Source organism: Camarhynchus parvulus, chromosome Z, assembly GCF_901933205.1.
Source record: "Camarhynchus parvulus chromosome Z, STF_HiC, whole genome shotgun sequence".
In the NCBI taxonomy this organism is placed as follows: domain Eukaryota; kingdom Metazoa; phylum Chordata; class Aves; order Passeriformes; family Thraupidae; genus Camarhynchus; species Camarhynchus parvulus.
In genome coordinates, this window is record NC_044601.1 from 61,965,242 (window position 1) to 61,988,499 (window position 23,258).

At 58.3% G+C, this 23,258-nt stretch overlaps 1 protein-coding gene across 1 annotated transcript; it reads left to right on the forward strand.

Annotated features, from left to right (window-relative positions):
* Positions 1–4,871: 4,871 nt before the first annotated feature.
* ARID3C (AT-rich interaction domain 3C) lies at positions 4,872–23,122 on the forward strand. The gene is made up of 7 exons (XM_030968993.1): positions 4,872–5,144; positions 16,672–16,744; positions 20,004–20,187; positions 20,396–20,640; positions 20,926–21,195; positions 21,376–21,465; positions 22,262–23,122. Exons 1-7 carry the CDS (start codon positions 4,872–4,874, stop codon positions 22,402–22,404), a joined length of 1,278 nt encoding a protein of 425 aa, XP_030824853.1. The 3' UTR covers positions 22,405–23,122.
* The last annotated feature ends 136 nt before the right edge of the window (positions 23,123–23,258 follow it).

Here is a 23,258-nt window from a genome sequence, read left to right on the forward strand (position 1 = left end):
AAGTATGCCATTAAAATAAGAAAATCAAAGCTCTGGACAGGTCTTTTCTCTTGCCCATTGATTTCTTTTATTACGGAAATATTGCTGCTAAATAACATTAGTGTGAACAATCTCAGCAGTGTTTTCTGTAGTGCCCGTGTCAATAACTCCACACCGGGCGGGGGATCCCCCCCAGCCTGGCTGCAGGGCCAGCAGCCCTGTCCATGCAAAAGGCTGCTCTGGGGGTTCCTTCCTCAGCATTCCCAGCTCAGCTGGCATGAAGAAAGAAACCATGACAAGCAGAGAAACCACATAGCATGGGGTAGCTCGGGCAACTGCCAGCAGGGTGGAGCTGGGCTTAGACCCAGGCACCTTGGCTGCTCTGCTGCAGCAGGAGGGGTCGCCCCCATCCCAGCATGGAGCACCAAGTGCCTAGCATTCATTAAAGGGTCACAGAAAGCATCCCTTTCGTGGTTGCAACCTCTTAATCAGGTAAGTGTCTCCAATGACCAGCAAAGAAGAGATGAGTTCTGAAGACAGCAAGTTCTGCATACTGCTGGTACCTCTGCCTCTTCTTCCCGTGCCTCCTCATCCATGCCCTAATCCATGCTGGCCTGACCCAGCTGCCTGCAGCATTTGCTTCTCATGGAGAAACGGAGGAACAGGTTGGAAGCTCATCATCACCCAGCTGCAGCACAGCCCCTGTGCCATGGCCAGGGCTTGCCCCTTTCCCCCTTGGCTGCCCAGGGACACAGCGTCCTTCAAAATGCCCACAGGCAGCAGGTACTCCTTGGAGAGACAGATGTGACCAGGACACACAGGAAATACACACCCTTTGGTGTCCAGAGACCACACGGGACCCCAGGACACCCCAAAGGGCCCAAAACCCCTATGGAGTGGCGGGAGATGAGCAAGGAGAGTCAGCCACAGGCCCCTGCACCCCAAATCTGACTCTACCCACATCCCAGCTGAAGCAACCATGAGGGCCTTCTCCCCAGAGCTGTCACCAGGACAAATGCAGATCGCTGCCCTCCTAACACCTTCCCCCTGCAACTTGCTTTATCTTGCTGTCCCTCCACATGCAGTGGGTATTGATCAGCCCTCAGGATCTATCTCTCGATTCCTCCTGCGGTATCTCTCTGCTCCAAGTATCTCTCACTCTGCTCTGCTGTCTGCTGTGCCCGTCTATACCCTCACTATCCATCTGTGCCGCCTCAGCTGCAGCTATCAATAGCCATTTGGGGAATTTCTCTCCAGCTGGGAGCATCACCAGACCCCATGGGTGTGAAATGCTGAGCAGTGGAGCAAAGGGGACACGGTCCTGCTTGCTTGCCCCAAGGAGAGCCTGACATACTTCATGAAACATGTGCAGAACCCCAGAGCTGCTGTTATCACTGTGGAGGTTCTAGAGAGGAGCTGAGTAGGACAGGTCCCTTGGTGGCCATGCCCAAGGCAATGGGACACGCTGCACCCTCTGGAGACCTCGGTGGTGCCACTAGCTGGTCTGGGTGCTAAACTGACCCAAGCACCCCAACCTCTCTGCCTTGCAGAAGGGGAGCTATCCCAAACACTTGGGTTCCTGTTGGGCCGTGGAGAAGTCACCACATCTGTCTCACCCCACCCAGCCCAGCTTTCAGGGGATAAGGCACAGCCCAGAGCAGAGGGTGCAGCACAGTGGGGTGCAAGGCAGCAGCAGTGGGAGGGGAAGCTGGAACCATGTGGCATGGGGTCCTGTGCAATAAGTCCCAAGGGTCATCTGGCCATGTGGATCCTTCTGAAATAGGGCCAGGTCTCATCTTCCCAGTGGCAATTCAACACGAGTGCCACACTGACTAGCACTCAGAGGGGCTGGCAAGCACCAGGAGGTCCCTGCCTCTGCCGAAGCGGGATGGGATGGGCCAGTGCAAGCTACAGCTGTCCAGCCCTGAAATAGGATGGCCGACAGCTAATTTATCTCCTGTGCAAAGATAAACAGCGCCTGGGGGCCCTGCAGGGTCGGGAGCTGCCCTGCGCTCCCAGGGAATGGTCTGATTTTTCCAGGAGAGCCTCCCTGGTGAGCATGGTGCACTGTGTCACAATGCAGCTGAGGTGCCAGGAGCTTAAGGAGCCCTGAGAATCACCAGAGCTGTGGCAGGACATGGGGTAGCTTCTCAGGAGATGTTCATAGGGAAACTGGACAGCACAGAAGCAGCAGCTTTCCCCCACAGAGGGAAGTGGTGAAGCAGACAGAGCTGGGCCATGGAGCCTGAGAGCAAAGTCAGCTCCTGCCATCAGCATGGCCAGCGGCTGTTTTTCCTCAAGATGCTTCAAGGAAAAGGGAAGACTTGGCTCATGCTGGCTGCCCCTGGCCCCTGCAGCATACAGGTGCCCATGGAGGGGACAGAGCTACCAGCCCTTGCCACCCAGCCTCCTGTCATCCCATGCCACCAAAACCCAGTGCAGCAGTAGGAAGTCTCAGTGGCAAACTGCCCTGGCCGTGGGATGGAATCAAAGCCACTGTCCCTTGTATCCCAGTGTTGTGGGGCAATGCTGCTCCCCAAGCTGCCCTGGCCAAAAAAAGCCCAAGGAAGAGTGGGTGCTTCCTTTGCCTCCTGGCAAAGTTTCCTTCATGGAGAAAGCAGTCAGGAAAATCTGGCAGACAGGCAGGTGGAGGGAGAGTAAGGAAACAGTCAGGGGATGCTGCCAGTGAGCAGCACCCAAGGCAGAGAGGTGCCGTGCTCTCCCCTTGACTTACATCCTTGTCTGACACCTGCAGACACACAGTGCCAGTTTACCCCACTGCAAGCAGGGACACAGGGCAAGCCAGGAGCATTGAGCCACTCCAGTGACAGAGACACATAGCCTTGTTCTACCCGTGCCAGGAAGCCTCTTTGGGCATCCAGGCTACATTACAATCTGACCCCTTCAGCCAGCAGCCAGGCACCCACAGCACCTGCCACAAAAATCCCTTCAAAGTCTTAGCCTGACAGTCATGGGTCACATTGCAGTGATACCCCAGCCCTTGAGGATGGAGCTCAGGGTTCAGCACTTGGAGCTTGCTCCAGACACCCCTTTGTGCCTCCACATGGATCGGTAGCATGAGCACACACACCCACCTCCCCCAAAAAAGCACGTGTGCACACTCCTACCCCTCCTACCCTTCCCAACACAGAATGCACACACCAACAGGTGAATACACAAAACACACACCCCCAAGTTCCCCACAGACACATAGAGGGCATTTATTATTGTCCCCAAGAGCAAACACACACGTGTGTGCACACTGCAGTTGCTCAGCCCCTCTGACAATGCACACTGCTTACCACACACACTTGTGCATGGCCACTGCTCCAGGTGATGGACACACGTCCTCCACACGCACCACCAGGGCGTACACACCCCTTAAACCCTGGGCACCTTCCTGTTGGTGTGTGGGGGCTCCCCCACATTTAATACACTCACTTCTCCCACTGTGCACAGGCATGCTCAGACACCCTGCACACACACCTGTGGGGGAGGCTCATCCATCCCACTGCACACACGCAGGCAACGAGCACACACTCACCTTCTCCCAGCACACACAGGTATCCCCACACACAGACAGATCCTCTGAGAGGTGTGCGATGGGTGCAGCACCCTCTTACACACGTGCGCACAGACCCCTCACACACCCTCCCTCCTTCACACTCCCTTCTCCTCACACATCTATGAGTGCGCAGCCTGCACACACCCTCATGCACTCCCCTCGCCCAGCACCCACACATGGACACAGACTGGGGGGTCTCCCAGCCCGCCGCGCCCCCGGCCCGGGTCCCGGTCCCTCCCGCGGCGCCGGGCCGGCTCTCGGCGGGCCGGCGTGGGGCGACCCCCCGGGGCTGCCGTAAGCCCAGCCCTCCCCGGGTGACTCCCTAGACGTGCGCTAGCAAATGGGAGCGGGGAGGGGTGTTGCTGTCTGACTGCCACTTGTTGCAAAAAAAAAAAAAAAAGAAGAAAGAGAGAAAGAAAGAAAAGAGGGGAAAATCCCACCCACCCTCATCTGCTGCGGAATAAAAGAAATATCGGCGGGTGCGGCGCCATGTGAGCGGCGGGCCGGGGCCGGGACCGGGCGGAGCAGCCGGCCGTGCCCCCCGCGACGGCGGGGCGAGCCCCGGGCGGCGCTCGGAGCCGGCGGCATGGTGGAAAACCCCAGCCTGGCGGCCAAACCCGCCCTGGTGAGGGACAGAGCGGCCGGAGGGGCTCCGGCGACGCGGGGGTGCATGGCGGGAGCGGGATAGGGACACCGCGTTGGACAGGGAACGGGAGCGGGATCGGGGTTCCCGGTGGGAGCGGGAGGGGCGTCCCGAGAGGACAGGGCGCCCGGTGAGACCTTCCGGCGGGATCGGGACGGGGTCTCCGGCGGGGACGGGGCGGTGGGGGCTCGGTAGGAGAGGGTTCCCCGTCGGGGCGGATGTCTCCGTTGGGACCGGGGAGGAAAGGGGTCCTCGGTAGGACGCGGTTCCCAGTGGAACTGGAGCGGGAGTCCCACCACGACACGGGTCCCCAGCGGGGTGGAGGAAGGAGGCTCCTCGGGTCGGACCCGTGTCCGGCAGGAGCGGGGACGGCGTCGCCCGGAGGAGCGGGGATGTGGCACCGGAGGGCCGGGTCCCCCGCGGGGCAGGGTGCCGGGCTCCCGGCGGGCGAGGAAGCCCCTCCGGCGGCGGGAGCCGCGCCCGGCGCGGCGACGGCTCCGCGGGCAACTTTTGGGCAAGGCCCCCGGGAGCGGCGGGGAGAGCGGGTGGGGCGGGGGATGCTTCCTCCCTTCCCTCCTCCTCCTCCGGCTCCGGAGGCAGCGCTGAGGCCATGCCCTGTGCCCGCAGCCGGCCGCCCCGCCGCGGGGGCCGGGGCCGGCGGGGGGGCTGCGCTTGGCGGCGGTGATGGAGAGCCTGCAGCGGCAGCAGGCGGCCCGCCTGGCCCGCGGCCCCGACGGCGCTCCCCGACGGCCCCCGGTGGAGCCCGGCCCCGGCCCCGGGCCGCCGCCCGCCGCTCCCCGCCGCCGCCCGGCCTCCGGCCCGCGCCCGCCGCTCGCCGCTGCGGGGGAGGAGGAGGAGGACGAGGAGGACGAAGAGGAAGAGGAGGAAGAAGGGGAGCCCCGCGACCCACCGCCACCACCGCACCACGAATGGACCTACGAGGAGCAGTTCAAGCAGGTATGGGGGCATCGCTGCCCCGGCACCGGCTGCTCCCGGCAGGCATCCCCGGTGTACCCCCGGGTTAAGCTTTCCCTGAATGGACAACGCTTATGACCCCCGCTGCTCCCAAACCCTGTCTGTATCCCACCCTAAATGGGCAACACCATGCCCCAGCCCAGACCCACCCCGAGTAGGCATCCGCCATATCCCCATTAACCCCCAGACATTATTGCAATCCCACTCTAAACAAAACCCCACCAGAACTCACCCACTGCCCCCAAACCGCATTCTTTCCTAAATGGGTACCCCCTGAATGCTCCTCACTGCCCCTATGCCTAAGCCCTGTCCTGCCCTATAGGCATCGTCATCATCCTATGTGCTCCCCATCTCCCTGCTACCAAACCCCATTTCAACATTTCAACCCTGCTTCGTGACCCCACATCTCTCCTCGGTGTCCCCTCTGCCTGTCCCCAGGCCCTGAATCATGATAGGGTGTCCAGTGTCCAGGCATCTCCCTGTGCCCACCCTGATCTGTGCTCCATCCTGGTGGCTTCCATAATGGCTAAAACAGGGTGACCCCTGTCCACGGGGGTGTTACAGAGATGAAAAAGGGCAAGGGCTCTGGTGGGTGATCACCCCGAGGAGCTAGCAAGCCGTGGAGCTGAGTTCTTGTGTCTGTGCAAGGGCCAAGGTGTATTACAGATGGAGGAAGTAGCACATACACACCCTCATTCCTGGTGGGCGTAGGGGAGACCCTTCTGCAGCTGAGGACATGGGGAAAAGGCTTCAGGAGTTTGTGTAAAGGATGGGAGGAAAGTCCCCCTGTCTTTAATGCATGTGGATCTCATCTGAGCCGTGTTGTGCAAGCTCTGGTTTGCACACAGCGGGTGCCTCTGCATGGGTGTGGGCACGGAGTGCACAGCGCCAGGGCAGGTTTGTGCTCCCCGTGCACTCAGCTTCCTTGTGGGGGAGAGAGAGGCACCGTGGGTGACAGGGAAGATGTGGTGAGGGGATAGAACACACAGAGATGTCCCCAGAGAGCTGTTGTGTGGCTTTTTAGGATGGTACTGCTCAGGGACAGGAGGATGAGAGCACTTCGGTCTCATCCAGTTCTGTCAGGAGAGCAAGGGAACAGCAGCAGGGACCCAACCTTTGGCTGCTGTGGGGGCGTGCTGCTGCCTTTTCTGTTTCAAATTGCTCAACACCTTGTTATTTTGGGGGGCCGGGGCTCATCCCCTGCCTACAAGGCAGCAGGCAGAGGTGTGGACAGGGCACGGGCAGCACATTCCCCCTGGCTGTGCCCCGGGATGCTGCCAGAGCCTGGCGCTGCCGTGAAGCAGCCCGGGGAGGGCCGGGGTGGGTGAACTGCACAGGCCAAACTGCTCGTCCGGGAAGTGTTACATTACACCCCGCTGCACAGAAAAAGGCTGACTGTCCGGTTCCCGGGGTCAACCGGGAGGTGGGAAGCAGCTCCTCCCTCCCAGGGAGGCTAGGAAAGCATCCCCGGCATTTCTCGTCCTTCAGCCTCCCGCCCTGCCCCTGTCTGGGGCTGCCCGCGCTCCTTGTGCAGGGCAGGAATGTTGTGAATAGTGGGAGAGGGATGACAGGAGAGGTTGGGGTGCGGGATAAATCCTGCCACAGTTTTCCAGGGTGAGAACAGGCTCGTTCCTTGTTTACTCTCTTTGGGTTTTTTCAACCCTCATTGGAAAAGTGATGCACCCCTCATCCGGAGACCCACGCCTGTGTCTCCCAGCTTGTGGCATGTCCCAGCTGGCCCAGGGAACAACGGGATGTCCTTCTGCAGTTTGGAGCAGGCTGCGGTGCCATCTTGCTTTGGGCTCTGCAGGGTGGCTGTCACTCCTGTCCCTCCCCTGAGATCATGCAGGAGGGGACATACCCCTGCCGGGGAGGGACATGTCCCTGCTGGGTCCTCCCCAGGCTGCAGGGCTATGCCTCACCCAGCCTGGGGAACAGGTTCTCCTCTCTCTGCCGGGACTCAGTGGGGAGGGTGGCTGTGCTTCAGCTTTTGGAGGTTTCCCAGGGGTTGGGCTGTGATGCTGTGGGGGAGGTGAGGGGGCAGCATGTGTCTGTCTGCTGGAAAGCTCTGGGGCAGTAGCAGTGTGGTTGGGAGGGTCCTGGAGGTGGAGAGAGACCCTTGTAGTAGCCAGAGCTGTATTTCCCACCAGGACTCCCTGCTTGAAACTTCCCAAACCGTCATGCAGTCGCCCAGGGTGGGATTCAGGGCTTGTCCCTGCTCTCATCCTCCTGGGCTGGGAACACAGCTATGTGAACAGAGACCACCAAATCCAGGCTGTTTGGCAGAAAGTGGGCAGAGAGACTTCCCCATCTCTCTGCGGTGGGGAGGATGCCTTGATGGGGATAGGGTGGGAGGTTGGTGCAGGACCAGCCAGGGAAGGGTTTCCACACAGCACAGTTGTTGCTAAAAATGGGAGCAGAGGACAACGTGGTTGTGGTGAAACCCACCGGGTTAACAGGCAAATGCTGCTTTGCACAGAGGAGCTTTTTGGGGAAATATCCTACATGTATGCTGTAGTTTTATGTGCTTCCTGAGGTGCTGGTTTGGGGAGGGGGGGGCTGGTGAGACCTTTGCTCTGACTGGGAGGGCTGCTGCAGTGTTAGGAGGCTGAGAGACCCCCTCACCCCTGCCTCTTGCATCAGCCCCCGGCGCCGGTTTATGTACATTGATAAGGACACATGGGTAGAGACCTGGGCAAAGGTCTGGGAGGTCTCCACACCCAGGGCTGTCAGGCAGACCCAGCCTTGAGGTGGGGGGTACCAGGTGGGGTGTGATTATGCGTTAGCCATGAATCCCAGCTTCCCTAAGGGCTGGGATGCCTCCAGGTTTTAATTCTGTGGTGCTGCATTATGTTTGACTTGGAGGGCACAGGTAAGAGCCTCACATTTCAGGTGCCAGGCTCAGCTCCATGATTTCAGCTTTCCCCCTAGGGAAACCATGCATATAGACAGGGATGGGTGCGTTGGTTTCCTCCAGTGGTAGAAGAACAGCACCAGAACCCGGGGCTTTATTCTCCATTCCCTGGGGTGGGAGGGACTCAAACATCTGGGCTTTGCATCCTGCTCTTTGTTAGCAGAGTGTTTGCTGGCAGGAGGATGCCCTCCCTGCCAGGGCCCCTCTGGCATGTTCACACCCATCTGTGACTGGGGGGATCAGGATCCTCTGAAGCGCCTTCCTCCCTTCCCAGGAGCAGCTGCAGGAGGTGAGCCCCAGCCAGCCCTTTAGGAACTCCAGGGTGTCTGGTAGCCTCAGCGGTTAATTTGGGGGTGGCTGGTTTTGCCAGCAGCTGCTTGCCATTATCCTCAGCCTAACCCTGGAGTGGCTGTTCCTCCTGCCTTGCCTGTCCCTGATGCCAGGAGTTGCCTCTTGCACCCACCCACCTGTCCTTAACATGCGTTTAGGGAGGGCTTGCCATCTGTGATGTGTGCACTCACATCTCAGAGCAGGGAGGTGTGTGTGCCCCTGTAGACAAAGACCTCCTTGTGCCACAGAGGGTCATCCCAAAATGAGTGGTGTGCTCCCTCCTACCTCTGTCCCTATTGCTTTCTCCTGTGGTGTTGTCCCTGGGGATGGAGGAAATAGTCAGGAATGTTCAGGGAAGGGAGGTAGCTGAAGAAGTGGACTCTGAGGAGAGGGTAGTGGTGTCCATGCCACTCCTCACCATCAATGCATCTTCAACCTAAGGGCAGGACCAAGGGCTCCCAGGGCTAAATTAGGGGGTCCCTGGTTACACTGCAGAGTCAGGGAGGGAGGAATGGACACAGTGTGTTTGCCCCTGTCCATGTCTGCCTGGAGGCTTTTGCTTTTCTCCAGCAAACCTGTGAGCAGAGCTGTGCCCCTAATCTGGGACCACCTGCAGTGGGGAGGTGCCATCAGCAGCAAGGGTCAGTGTGCCAATCCCTAGAGCTCCAGCAGCTCTGGCAACCCAGCATCAGTGGAGGGCACAGGACGGGACAGGGGGGCTGCTGGGGTGTGGCTGGAAGGGCACACAGAGGTGTTCTGGGGGTTTGTGTGCCCACAGACCAGCCTGAGTGTGTGCATCTGTATAAGTGCACATATAAGTGTGGAGGTACGTGTGTGTGTGTGTGGACCCCCCTGAGTGCCCCTGTGTGTAGCAATCCTTGGGAGTCCCTGTGTGTCTGTATGGATGTACAGGAGCATGCAGAGTGTGTGTGTGAACCCATGGCAATGCTGGAATGTGTCTATGGGTCCATATGAGCACACAGGTGTGCATGGATCCATATGGCTGTGGTTGTGTGTATGTGTGTGTGTGTGTGTGTGTGTGTGCCCACGCTAGTCTGAACACACTCATGCATGTACAGGCACACGTGGGGTGTCCCAGTGTGTTTAGGCATCTGCATGCCCATATCAGTGTCACAATCTTGGAATTGCATGGACCCTTGAGGCAGGGTTTGAGTGCTAAGCCCCCTCCAAGGCCGCCTCTTGCCCAGCCCACAGTGCTGAGCAGTGGTGGTGGTGCCAGGCACCTGCTCCCTTTGCTGCCCCCAGGGCACTTCCTGGCCCCACTGGAGTCTGTGGGATGCTCAGAGCCTCAGAAGCTGCCACAGCACTATTTTCCAGACCGACGTCCAAAGGGATTGGGAATGGGGCTCCAAGGAGATGTAAAAACTAGTTGAGGGTGTGAGAATACCCTCACTGTGGAGGGGAGAGGAGCACCATCAGGAGCTCACACTGAGGCTGCTTCCAGCTCCCTCCCCAGCTGCCTCCCTGAAAGCAGATGCCACATGAGTCTTTGGGGAGGATGCACCCCCTCATCAATTTGGGCTTCCAATAATCCACTAATTGGGTTAAAAATGGAGGCAAATCTCCTGTGCTGCCAGCCAGCTGGGCAGGTTTGCAGCGGGGAGGTCGGGTCTCAGGTGGTAGACTCTGGTCTTAAGGGGATGGATGGATGGATGGATGGATGGATGGATGGATGGATGGATGGATGGATGGATGGATGGATGGATGGATGGATGGATGGATGGATGGATGGATGGATGGATGGATGGATGGATGGATGTGCACAAGGATTGTGTGTGTGTGTGAAGTGTAGGGATGCATAAGCAGGGCCTGTGCAGAGGGGGAGCACGTACAGGGGCTGTGTGAGTGTGCTTGCTGGGGCTGTTTGTCCAGGGTGAGGGTGCACAAGGAGAGTGTGCACGTGTGTATGCATCTGCAGAGCGAGCTGCACTGTGCATGAATGTGCAGAGGCTGAGCAGACTCTGTGTGGGGGCTCTGGAATCTTCCCCTGGGGCACAGGGCACCCACTGGAGTTGCCTTCGTGGGTGAGGCTGTGTTCCCCATCATGCCTACAGAGCTCCGTCATGTTCCAGAGCTTACATCCCATGTCTGTGGGAGGGCATGAGGGAGAACCCGGCCCAGATACTCTTTCTGCTGAGGCACACAGCTCTTCCAGTAGCTGAGGTGGGGGCTGGTGTTGCTTTCACAGGGTGTGGTTTGGGGCAGCCACCAAAATTTCCTTCTGCATTGTCCCCTCAAAGAAGTTGCAGGAAGGGGCTGGGGCCAGAGGTGCTTGGTGGGGAGGAGGATTGAACAGCCCATGCACATCCCAGGCATGCACACAGCCCCCCGTGGGTGCACCCCATACTCACACAGCCCCACAGCAACTGTGTGCGTGCACAGACCTGGTGCTAGAGCATGCCCTGTGTGCTCCCCCACACAAGTACCATGGGGGTGCCCGTGTGTGTCCCCTGGGAACACCTGGGGTGGGGCTGGTCATGGACAGGGTGCCATGGCTCCAGTCATCTAGTAAGGGATTGAAGGGGAAGGGTGTCTCACGACTTCAGTCACCCATGGAGGGATCAGGGGCGGGGAGGGGGACAAGAATGGAGGGGGAGGCAGACATGGAAAAGAAAGCAAGGATGGAGGGGGAGGCAGTGGCGGAGCAAGCCTCCCTCCCGATGGGTCAGGGAGGTTAACCCGAACAAATCCGCTCATTGACTCCCTGCCTGCTCAGCCATGAACGAGTAACAAGGGCTGACCGTGCGGGACAGCCGGGAGCCGGGAGCGGATGGGACAAGGGGCAGCCCCCGGATGGGACGAGGGGCCTTGAACGGTGCCCATGGTGGCACCATGCAGCCGTGTGCTTCCTCTGCCTCCAGCCTGTGGGGGAGCCATGCCAGCACCCCCTGCCTCAGTTTCCCCTCCTGTTAAGCAGAAGGCTTACCGGGGACCTTGTGAGTGCCCCATGTCACACTGGGCCAGGCTGTGGGTGGGGGGCTGCTGTCCCAAGGCCAGTGCTTGCCAGCCAAGCTTGCACGGGCCGGGTTAATGTTTGCAGCAGGCAGGCAGCCCTCCCGGGAGCGGCTGCGGCGGCGGGAAGGGGGGTTCTAATGACCTGCCGGATCCGCCGCATTATCAGCGCTGATTAAACCTGCCTGCTCTATAAAGCGCCGTTAAATATTAAGCATGATGACAGGCTTTGAGGGGGAGCCACAGCGCTGGGAGAGGTCCCCACACAGAGGTGTCCGGCCCTGCTAGTGGGGTGGCTGCTGAGGGTGGTGGTGCTGGGGTGAGTGGGCACCCGCACCCGTCGGGGCTGTGGGGTCAGGGGAGCAGCGTGCCCCCACGAGCCAGTGCTGCCTTCCAATGCAGCCGGCCGTCCCGGCAAAGCCGTCCCGTAACCATTAACTTATTAACAACTGGTGGAAGAGTAGAGTGGTGGCTTGCAAGGTCAGGGGGTGGTTTGTGCCTGGCGGGGAGTGAACTGCCCCCCAGCTCTGGCTATGGGGATGGGGGAGGGACCTGCAAACCCTTAGTTTGTTGTGTGTGCCCCGTGGCAGGGAAGACTCCAACTGTGGGTGCTGTTGGGATCCCTGAATCCCAGTGTGCTCAGGGCTGTGCCTAAACTGGGAATGGCCAGATCCTGTGATTATCTGCAGGGTAAACTGAGGCATGCCAGCAGGGCACAGGGGAGGACACAGCAGTGTCTGGGTGCTTGGTTGTGCACCAGCCATGCTCCTCAGGAAGGATCTCAGAGGCAGCAGTCGAGCTCCGGAGAGGTGCCGTGACTCCAAAACAGTGCATCAGCAGTCAGCCACCCGTGGTGTGTGGCTGGGGGGTGCAGGGAGGTGAGCATTACCTGGGCGTGCTGCGTGAACAGTGGCCAGATGGAAAAATTAGCAGTGTGGCTAATCAATGTGGTGGATATTAAGCAGCTCAGGGTTGGGGGGTTTGCATGGTGGGAGGGAGCTGAGCAGGGTCTAGGATCGATACAGCTCATATTAAGTGGATTAAATCCTGGCTGCTGATCTGAGCCCTCGCTGCCAGCAGGAGGTGGCAGCTGAGCAGGGACTGTGGGGGTCCCACTGAGATAATTTCTCTTGGCAGCAGGGCCCAGAGGGGACTGTGTGGGGACTCACCAGGGCAAGCTGAAGTGCCTGGTGAGTAGCTTAGCACCTCATCACATCCTTCCTCTGTCTAGTGTGTCAGCTAGGCTAAGGGGTCTCAGGGACCCAAGCTTCATCTCTAGAACCCTTAGTGGCTCCAGGAAAGTCATGTCCTGGGTGAATGAGTGGTGTTAACAATGTTACTTAATCGTGGGGAGGAGGAGGAGGAGGAAGCACAAGGCCTATTCACGTCCTGTTAATAAACCATGTTCGACCCACTGACCTTTAACCTGCCTGACTAGCCCCGTTATCCCCATCCCTTAAGGAATATAGATGTCACCATGGCAATAGGATGACAGGAGGGAGCAGGTCCCAGAGCTGCACCCAGCGTGGGGTGTGGGATGAGGACACACTGAGCTAGTCCTGCACGAGTGCCCAGCCCAGCAGGGCCAGGTGGAGCTGGGGTGCTGCTTGGGTCCCAAGGCCAGTGGGGTGGCCAAGCATGGACAGGTCCCTGAGGCTGGCAGAGCAGGGCTGCGCTGCACACCGTCGGGATATTGATCCCGGGGCTTGACAGTTTAATACTTCCATTTATAGAGGAATATAGTTACATCGATGGCGTTAAATGAGTTACTAATTATATCAATACAAACACGATTAGAAGGGTCCTTGCTCATAGGTCACCACAAGCAGGAGCCGCTGGTTGTGTTGCACAACTGCCCCTGGGCAAGGCTCAGACCACTGCTCCAAGGCACATGGCAGGGGGATGCTCTGGGCAGCGTGTGCCCTGAGGGGTCAGGGTGACCGTCCATGTAGAGTGCCTGTCTGGGGTTGTGCAGGCATATGTGGGACTGTAAATCCCCTTTTGGGGGTCTGTTCTCCTGTTCGGGGCTCTGTGTGCCCATCTGGGGTTGTGGATGCGCGTACAGGGTTTGTGTGGGCATATATGCGGTTGTGTATGTCTGTTTGGGGCTGTGCACGCATGTATGGGGCTCTGTTTGCCCATTTGGGGCTGTCCATGCCCAGCTGGGATTTGTGTGTGCCTGTCAGGGTTGTGCATGCCTGTCTAGAGTCGTGTGTTCCGTTCTGGGGTTGTACATGCCCCTCTGGGGTTGTGAGTGTGTGTCCAGAATTGTGCATGTATATGTGGGGTTGTGAATGCCTGTCTGGTGTTCTGTGTTCCAGCCTTGGGTTGTGGGTGCGCATACAGCAATGTGCATGTTCCATCTGGGCTGCGCATGCACATTTGGAGTGCGTGCCCGTGATGTGCGTGTGGGGTTGTGGATGCTCCTGCAGTCTGGAGTGTGCCCATGGAAGTCTGGGCACACACCAGACTGCTGCACCTGCCCGTGGGAGGCTGTGCACTTCCAGACGTGGCTGTGTGCGCCTGTGTAGGGATTTGTGCCCCTGTGAGTTGTGTGTGCATGTGCATCACAGGCTTTTGCACACTCCTGTGATGTTCTATGTGTCCCTGCAGGGCTGTGCGCACCAATGCAAGGTTGTGCAGGATTGTGCGTGCCCATTCCACCTTCTGTGTGGCACTAGGGGGATCTGTGTCCCTGTACAGGGTTGTGCCTATGCTTATGTGGAGCTGTGCAATGCCCACGAGGGGCTGTGCACGCTCCTGTGGGGTTGTGTGGACCCACACAGGGCTGTGCACACCTGTGGGGTTGTACAAGCCCGGATATAGTTGTGTAGGGTTGTCTATGCTCACATGGGCTTGTGCACCCCCGTGTGGGATTGTGGCAGCCCATGTGGGGTTATGCACACCCAGGTGAGGCATGTGTGCCTGCACAGGGACTGTGTGTGACCCAGGAGACCTGTTCTCCAGCCTGGATGTCCCCAAATCCCATGGAACAGCCCGTGCATCCCAGGCGTACCCAGGGGCCAGGCCGGCTTGTCCCCAGTTACTCAGCTCTGCTCTCATCTCCACTTAAAAGCTGACCTTTGCTCTCGGTTTGATGTAATGTGTTTTTGCATCTCAGTGCCCCACAGATAAAAGGTTAGAGGTTAATAAACAGTGGAAAAATAGAACCTGGCCCTTGGAGGTCACACCTGTTTTGGGGGCTGGAGTCAGTAGCAGCCCGCTCTAGGGGGGATCCTGCCTGCATTCATGGGAGGAGAAACACAAGTGGCACCCAGGGAAGAGGTGTGTGGGTGCTGAAGCCCATCCACACCCTCGGGAAGGCCATGGCTTCACCTTGCAGTGGGATGAGTGGTAGTTGCCAATTCTGGGGCTTTGCCCCTGCCTTGACAAGCCAGATGTCAGGGGATGTCAAAGTGCTTGGTGTGGAGGCCTTCCAGAGGCAGGGACAGGCAGGAAAATGCAGGCAAAGCCTGACTGACACAGACTTCCTCGGGCAGAAATCAAAGCAGCCTCCTGGAGCTCTCCTCAGAGCCTGACCTAGTTACTGCAGTCAATGGTTCAGGGACCTCCTGGAAAAGAGCAGGCGATGGGGAGGGGACACAGAGCGAGGCAGGGAGCACTGCGGTGGAGAGGGACACAGTACTGGCACCCAGGAGTCAGGGCATTCCAAGAGCACCCAGCTGCAAGGAGGGGATAGATAAGTGGGATCCAGAGGGTGGGGAAACAGTGCAGAAGGAGCTCCATGGAGCCTGGCAGTCAGCACCTGTGGGCAGGGTGAGAGTCTGGCAGTTGTACCCTTAGACAAAGTTAGGGACAGGGAATTAGCACTGATCTGTCTCTGACAAGGGACAGGCACCTGGCACCTGATTTAGACAAGGGACTGTGTTAGGTGTGTCTATTCAGTGGTGGGAACCGTGGGGTCTGTAGAAGCATCCCCGTAGCTCCCCACATTCCCCCATCCCTACATCCCCCATCTCCATGTCCTCAAAGTCTCTACACCCCACATCCCTACATTCCCATGTCCCTGTATTCATGTGTCCTGATTCCATCTCTGCATCACCCCATCTCCGTGTGCCCTGAGTCCCTGCAGACCAACATCCCTTCATTCCTGTATCTCTGAATTCATGTGTCCCCATGGCATCCACCCCCATCCCCACATCCCCGTGTGCCTGCAGGCTGACGACCCTTAAGCACAGCTCCCTTTATCTGTCTGGTGAATGATGTTCTGTGTGGAGCGGGGGTGTGCTCCCTTTCTATTGTTTTTTAACGGCCTTTCCCAGCACAATTGTTTTTTAAACGACTCTATTTTGTGCCTGACTTTGTTTTCCAGCTTGCATTTCTTTGTATACGTTTTGGAAATCCATTCTGGACTGCTGAGTTTTGTTTCTTTTCAATGGCTTTAAATTCTTGCCGGGCTTGCTGGGAGGAATTGGTGTCTATAGTGTCTTCGATTGGTGCTAATTTTTCCTTCATGTGCTCTGACTTTTACTGCTGGGCCATCGATCTGGCAGGCTCCAATTTGTCATGGTCACTCAGGCGCTGTGCTGGAATCAGGCGAGTCCGGACTTTCACAGGGAGCCAGCACTTGGTGTCCCTGGTGTAGGGGCTGCACTCACCTCCCCGGTACTGTCCCTCAGCTCAGGCTGTGTCCGTGTGTCCAGACCATCCACCATAAGTGTCCTCACAGCCATATGTTTGTGTCTGTGCAGTCCTGGGCACTTGCAGCTCCCTTGATGGTACCCAGTGGTATGGTCGAGCCAACTTTTCCTTCCCCAGGATGGGATTGTCCCCCACTGTTCAGGTGGGCCTGTGTCCCTATGAGGGATGAGGGCTGATGAGGATGCTGATCCCATGCTGGGACTTGGGGAACACCAACACTTGGCAGTGCCAGAGCAGAGCTGAGCATCTTGATCCTGGGCTCCTGTCTGGGGCTTGGGGTTTGCTGATGTCTCTGGGCTGTTATTCTTGCATCTAAGAGGGCGAGGGGCAGGACAAACTGAGGCACGGACCCAGCCTCTTTGCAGCAAAGATTCAGAATAGTCATTGGTCTGTGGGGAGCCCATGCCAGACCCGAGGCACAGGGAGAGCCCACACCCAGGCAGAGGATGTGTCAGGGGATTCTGTTAGGGGTGCACAGAGAGCCTCTTGTTGCTGGCAGAGCAGGCAGGTGGGGCCAGGGGCGATGCCAGGTTCTGGCACAGGCAGTGCTCAGCCCCAGGCACTGCTCCCCTCCCCAGTCTCACCTGCATGTGCTGGAAGCACTGACCCCTCTCTCTCTCCTGCCTCCAGCTCTATGAACTGGATGAGGACCCGAAACGCAAGGAATTCCTGGATGACCTCTTTGGCTTCATGCAGAAGAGAGGTAAAGGTGGGTGGCTGGGGTGGGTGCCACTGCCACCCTGCCTCGGCTGCTGGTGGAGGGCTCATGGTGTGTTGCTCTCAGGCTCTGAGCTGCTCCAGGTCTCTGCAAATCCCTCAGGCGGGTGTTGTGGTGCTCCCCCTGGGCCTCCCCCCGAACCCCAGGCTGGGGCAGCTGTCCCAGATATCCCATTATCGGTGCCCAGCAGAGATGCCCGCTGGAAACACCTGGTGGGGATGTCCATTAACATACCCCCTTGGTGACAGGCATTAGCAACACCCGTTAATGATGCCCATTAGCAGTTTTCAGGACGTTTTAGGGATGCCCGGTGGGAATGCCCTTGGCAGTGCCCTTTAGGGCTCCCTGTTAGCAGTGCCCGGTGAGGATGCCCACCATCAGCACCTCTCAGCGATGCCTGTGATGTGCAGGAGTGGGGCCGGCAGTCCGGGCAGTGCCGGGCACCCAGGGGTTAAGGGCTCGCCAGCCAACCCATCCTCATCGGAAATCTTTGCTATCGGCATGGGGAGCCGAGCCGGCTCCCGGGGACTCGATAAATGCTTTAACCTTCGCCCTCCCCGGCCGGGCCTGCGACAATTAAAAGTTGCCGAGCGCGGGCGTGTGGCCGGCCGTATTAATTAGAGCCTTTTGCTGGTGTGTGGATTAATGAACAAGCCGCTCGATAGCCAGTAAACCCCAGGCAGAGGTTAATGCCGAGCTAATTAACGGGGAAAGGCTGAGGGGGGTGCAGGAGCTTTGGGGCTGGCTGTGCGTGGGGTGAGGGAGGGCAGAGGGGCAGTCGCCTGCATGCCCTGCACATTGGAAGGATGGTGACGGTCCCCATCTGGCTGTGGGGCTGCAGAGATTGACTTCGGGGTTGGGCTGGGACAGCACAAACCTGTTGCAGTCACGGCTGTGTGGTGAGTGACTGGCACAACCAGAGGGCTGCAGCCCCCCAGCCTATGCTGGGGCCAGCTATAGGCTGTGTATGGGCTGGGTACTGCCCCGTGGGTGCCCCCTGGCCCTGGTGCAGAGCTGTGGGGAGTGAGTGGGAGCATCAGCACTGCCTCGGCCCTCCAGCATCCATCAGCTACAAGATTCATGGGCTGTTCTGCAGCTTCATTATCTCTCTCTCCAGAGCTAATTAACTCCCTCGCTATTGGGGCCGGGGCTAATTAAGTAAGTGCCTGGTGTGGGGAGGAGGGAGGGAGCCTAATGCTTCCTTGACAGTGCTGCTCCACATCCCTCTGTGTCTGGATGCCCCACTCCTGTGCCCTCCATCCCTTCTGTCCTGCCTCCCCTCTGAGTGGGTGCCATCCCCCTGGGGAGGACAGGCAGGGTGTGGGTGCACAGGTGCAGGTGTGCAGGGATTGGTGTGCATGAACCTTTTGGAGGAGACAGGATTTTGGACTGGGGTACCAAAGAGAAAGGGGACAGAAGGCTGAGGGGCAAGGACAGCATCCCAGGGGTCATCAAGAGCTGGGTAAGCCCCAACTTCTGTGACATCTCAAAGGCAGTAATCAGGGACAGAAGGGGGCTATTTCTACATTTGCTTACTGGGGTCTGCAGGCCACCCCCACCCCCCATTTCGCCACCAAGCTGAGTGCCCTGCTGATAACACGGGGCTATTAATCAATCAAGGTGCTAATTGCAGCCCCACAATGGCTGCATCACCTCCCTGGGCTTTGTGCCCTTCGCCCTGGCTGTGGCTGGGGCCATCACTCTGTGGGGATGCAGACAGGTGCCTTTGTCAGTGGGAGGCATCGGCCACACACCTCACACAGCCCCGAGATTAATGGTGAGGCACTTTGGTAAGCCACCAAGGCTGGAGATGGGAGAAGAGAAATTCGTGGGCCATTGGCTGGGGGCTGAGACCCTGAAAACTCACTGTTTGGGGGTGAGGAAGAGCCCTCAAACTGGCCCCCCAAGGGGATGGGTTTTGTGCCAGCAGCCCCGAGCAGAGCTGGTGAGCTGCTGACAGCAGATGTCAAGTCAATATCTCTGCCTTTCTCCCAGGAGGATAAACTCCTCTCCCCCTTCCCGACCTGGTGAACAACACAGACACACACAAAAAAAAAAGTTAAATGAACTCAGTAAAAGAATAAAAAGAGCTCATTTTTCAGGCTTATGTGAAGAAGCCAAGCCAATATCAGGGCCATAAATTAGGGATGCTGGAGGATGGCGGTGAATGACGGCTTCGTTTGAGGGGCGAAGTGCAGTCCTGACAGCCTCCCTTGGCCAAATGGATGGCTTTCCAATACTGCCTGTGCCCCGCCACCTTGCAGGAGGAATAACTAGGGGGTGGAATGGCACAGGGTGGGACAGGATGTGATGCTTGTCCCTCCTCTGCCCAGCTTCCAGCAAATGCCCAGGCCATTGTCCCAAGGAGGCATGGAGCACAGCAAGGCTGTGAGGTTATTTGGGGATGCTGAGAAAGGGGAGGGGTTTTTAGCCAGAGTTGGTGGCTGTGGAGACCATGCTGATCTATACTGGGCTCACAGAACCCTGGTGAACCCACGTTCCCTTGCCCCATAGCCTTGTAGAAGAGGGTGATGGTGGAGCACCAGGGGTCAGGGTCTCTGCTGAGAGCAGTTGAAGAGGATTTGGGGTCAGGTTTCTCGAAGGGGGGCACTAAAGTCCTTTAAGCAGAGGAAACTTCTGGGGCCATCTGTAGGGTTAAGAGGTTTTTCAGGAACTCTTTGAAAGAGTCTGGAGCTGGAAGGTAGGGTGAGTCCTCCCAGAAGGGTTGTGGGGGTCATCCCTCTTCAGAAAGGTTATAGGATGGGTCCCTTTTTAAAGTGTAGATGGAGTCTCTCTTTATGGGGCTCTGAAAGAGCGTTACAGAGTGAATCATTCTAGGATGCTCTGAGAGATTTCATAGATTGGTGCTGTACAGATAGCTCTGAGAGTTGTCAGGAGACAACCTTATCTAAGGGTGTCTGGAGGGGGTACTTTGCCCATCCCACTGAGGCTCCATATCCCAGAGAGCATACCCAGCTGCCCTGACAGCTCCATCAGAGATGACCCTCTGCCAGCATGCTGGGGTCTCCCCTACTCTTTGGCACAGTGCCACTCTCCCAGGCACCCTGGGGTCCTACCCACACCCCAGGTGCCCATGAGTGCTCACCTGGGCATGGAGAGATGCACCTTCCATTGTGGGTACCTGCAGTGGCAGTGGGGGCAGGGTGGGGGCTGTGATCCCAGGCACAAAGGACCCTGTGAGCAGCCCCCCACTCCCTCTTGTGTCTCTGTGTGCCTCTGGAAGGAACACCAGTGAACCGCATCCCCATCATGGCCAAGCAAGTGCTGGACCTGTACACACTGTACCAGCTGGTGACAGACAAGGGTGGCCTGGTCGAAGTCATCAACAAGAAGATCTGGCGGGAGATCACCAAGGGCCTCAACCTACCTACCTCCATCACCAGTGCTGCCTTCACACTCCGCACACAGTGAGTGCCTGGCGGCATGGCAGGTGGGGAACACCTCTCCTGGGACACGCACTGGCTCAGATGTCCCAGAGCCCTGGATGGGGTCGGACATGGAGTACCACAACAGTGGTTGGAGGGCTCTGCTCCTTCCCAAGGGCTCTTTGCTCAGCATGGGGCTGGCTGGGGGGTGCACGGCTGTGGATCTCCCCCTGGCTCTCTCCCCATGCAGATACATGAAGTACCTGTATCCCTACGAATGTGAGAAGCGGGCACTCAGCTCTCCCGGAGAGCTCCAAGCTGCCATCGACAGCAACCGTCGGGAGGGGCGCAGGCAGACTTTTGGCACAGCACTCTTCAACTACTCACCAGCCAGCACCCCAACCCTGCTGGGAACCCCCAAAATGCCTCTGCCAGCTCTTAGCATCTCCACTCACAGCTGTGGTCAGCTCAGCCAAGTGCACAGCGTTAAGAAAGGTGGGTGAGGATCCCATCTTCCCAGAGATGGACACCGCTGCAGCAGCAGGGATGATTCCCTGTCAGCTCTAGCCCTTTTTGCTTGGGGGGAACAATGTTGTTCTTTTAGTCCCTTTCAGGGAGTGAAACAAGTGTATTTTTCCTGGCTTTGGAGAAGGACCAAGCCCAGATGTTGGGACTGGTGGCCTGCCCTGCCCCATTGCTGGTGGGGTGGAGTTGGCACCTCTGGGGATGGTGAGGTGGGGTGGTGATGGGGCACCCACTGAGCTCTCTTGGTCATTGCAGAGGACGGAATGCTGGCAGCATCAGTGCCGGGGCGCATCGCTATCCCGGTGGGACTGGCCAGCCACCATCTCACAGCAGCCCAAGCAGCAGCTGCCTCACAGGCAGTGGTGCTGGAGCAGCTGCGGGAGAAGCTGGAGACAGGGGAGCCCCCAGAGAAGAAGGTGGCCCTGACAGCGGAGGAGCAGCAGCGGCTGGTGCAACACGCGCTTCAGCACAACCTCCTGGCCATGGCCTCCCAGTTCCCCATGAACATCAAGATCTCCAACCGAGGTAAAGACATGCAACACCTCAGCCTTGGCCATCCCTTTCTCTGGCACCCGAGGTGGCAGCAGCAGCAGCCGCTGGAGAGGAGCGTGGATGCCCAGAGGGACCGTGTCCCGGCTTATCTGTCTCGGACAGGTTCTTGTTTCTGTTTCGCTTAACACTCATATTGGTATTTCCTTTCCCCAGATGACAGACAGGAGACCGCATTGAACCTGTCCACCAACAGCATTAGCAGTATCAACATGTCAATAGAAATAAATGGAGTTGTCTACACAGGTAAATAGAAGGGCCGCTTGGCCCGTGTAATTGCGGCCGGGAAATCCAATAACTTATAGCCACTGCCTGGCCAGCAAGTCCTTCCTTCAATCTGATGTCTTTACTATAAAATCCATCGTAATGAAGTGGCAGGGCTTGGGGAGAGGGGGCAGGAGGAGGAGGGGGTTGACAAGGATGGAAATTGGCCCAAAGCAGGTGCTAGCGATGAAGGGCTAAAGTGGGGGGTGAATAGATGGACAGATGGACAGACTCTGAGTGAGAAGTGACCCTGCACCTAAGGTCATTCCACACCCCAGGGTCCCAAAGGCAGGGCTTGGATTTGTGGTCAGCCCAATGCTTGTGTGCCCAAGGGTCTCTGGCTGGGTGTGGGGCTTGGCTGATTGCAGAACATGGTGCAGGGAAGGATGTTGGGGTGTTTTGGTGGAGCAGAAGATCCTTGGTGGTGCCAGTGTGCACCCCAGATGCCCATCCCATGCCCCCCAGATTCTTGTCTGTCCTGCTGAGACACCCCACAATTAAAATCAATGGCTTTGCCTTCAGAACTTAAATATTTAATGAGCAGGAAAGGTCAGGGCTAAGCCTCATGTGGGGCTGCCAGCCAAATGGGCCCTGGGCCACCCCATAGGCTGCCCCACACAGGCAAGGATGACTGCCTTGGGGAAGACACCACAAGTGATGACGGGGCTGAAGCCCCCATGAGTCTTCATCCCACCCTCCCCAGCCTGGGTGCTGGGAGCCAGGTGAGTCAATCCTCCAACCCTGGGCTTGCCCTAACCTGCTTGTTCTTGTCCCCCAGGTGTTCTGTTCGCCCGCCGGCCCTCAGCCACCCTGGCACCTGGTGGAGGGAGCACCCAGACCCATCCAAACCCCATGCCTGCCCCAAACCCCCTGCTCCCAGCCTCCTCTCAAAGCCACATTCCCACTAGTACCTCACTGTAAGGCAGATGTGCCCCCATCCTGATAGCAGCTGGGGGTGCCCAGAGTCTGGGGGGCTGAGCTGTGGGACCCAGCTGGGCCGCCAGGGTGGGATGGGGGACCCAAAGGTGCCTCTTGCTGCGATACTAAGCTGTGTCCATGCAAGGCTGTGAGCACCCACGCAGGCCCTTTTGTCCCTTGTCCCCACGCGTGCCCTCTGACACACACACACACACACACACACACACACACACACACACACACACACACACACACACACACATTCCTTCCCAAGGCACCACCCCCAGGTGACACTCCCATACATCTCCTGCTGCCCTGATGCCTGGGGCACCCCCAGGACCTGCATGCTGCATCCCCTCCATCCTGCAGCCCCTAACCCACCTCGCTGCACGCACTGCTGCCCCTGTACACGCCTCAATGCATACACTGTATCCCCTGCACACACCCTTGGTGCCCACGCTGCCTCTCCATACACACCCTCCGTGCAAACACTGCAGGCACGATATGCCCCTATAAATTGTAGCCCCTATATACTGCAGCCCCGATATTCATACTGCACCCCCTACCCACTGCAGACGCCCCTACCCAGTCCTCCTGCGCTGCCTGGGTTTGCTGTCCCTGCCCTGAGACCCCCCCAGGGTGGTGGCATCTCAGCCCCCCAGGTCCTCAGCTCAGGGGGATCACCCTGGGGGGGGCAAATAATGGGGATATTGGTGGGAATGGTGGGGGTGAAGCTTATTGGGGTGTGGCTGGGGTTGGGGGTTTATGTCGGGGAGGGCAGGGTTGCCCAGCAGAGCCCCCCCCACCACCAAAGAGACTGCCTGGGTGCCAGGGTCCCCAGATGGGTGACAGGGGGA

Bases quoted from the DNA above. Each gene is read 5' to 3' on its own strand.
- ARID3C (XM_030968993.1), top strand. From the start codon at position 4,872: ATGGAGAGCCTGCAGCGGCAGCAGGCGGCCCGCCTGGCCCGCGGCCCC. The intron at 21,196-21,375 runs GTAAAGACATGC...TCCTTTCCCCAG, and splicing joins CATCAAGATCTCCAACCGAG to ATGACAGACAGGAGACCGCA. The intron at 21,466-22,261 runs GTAAATAGAAGG...CTTGTCCCCCAG, and splicing joins AAATGGAGTTGTCTACACAG to GTGTTCTGTTCGCCCGCCGG.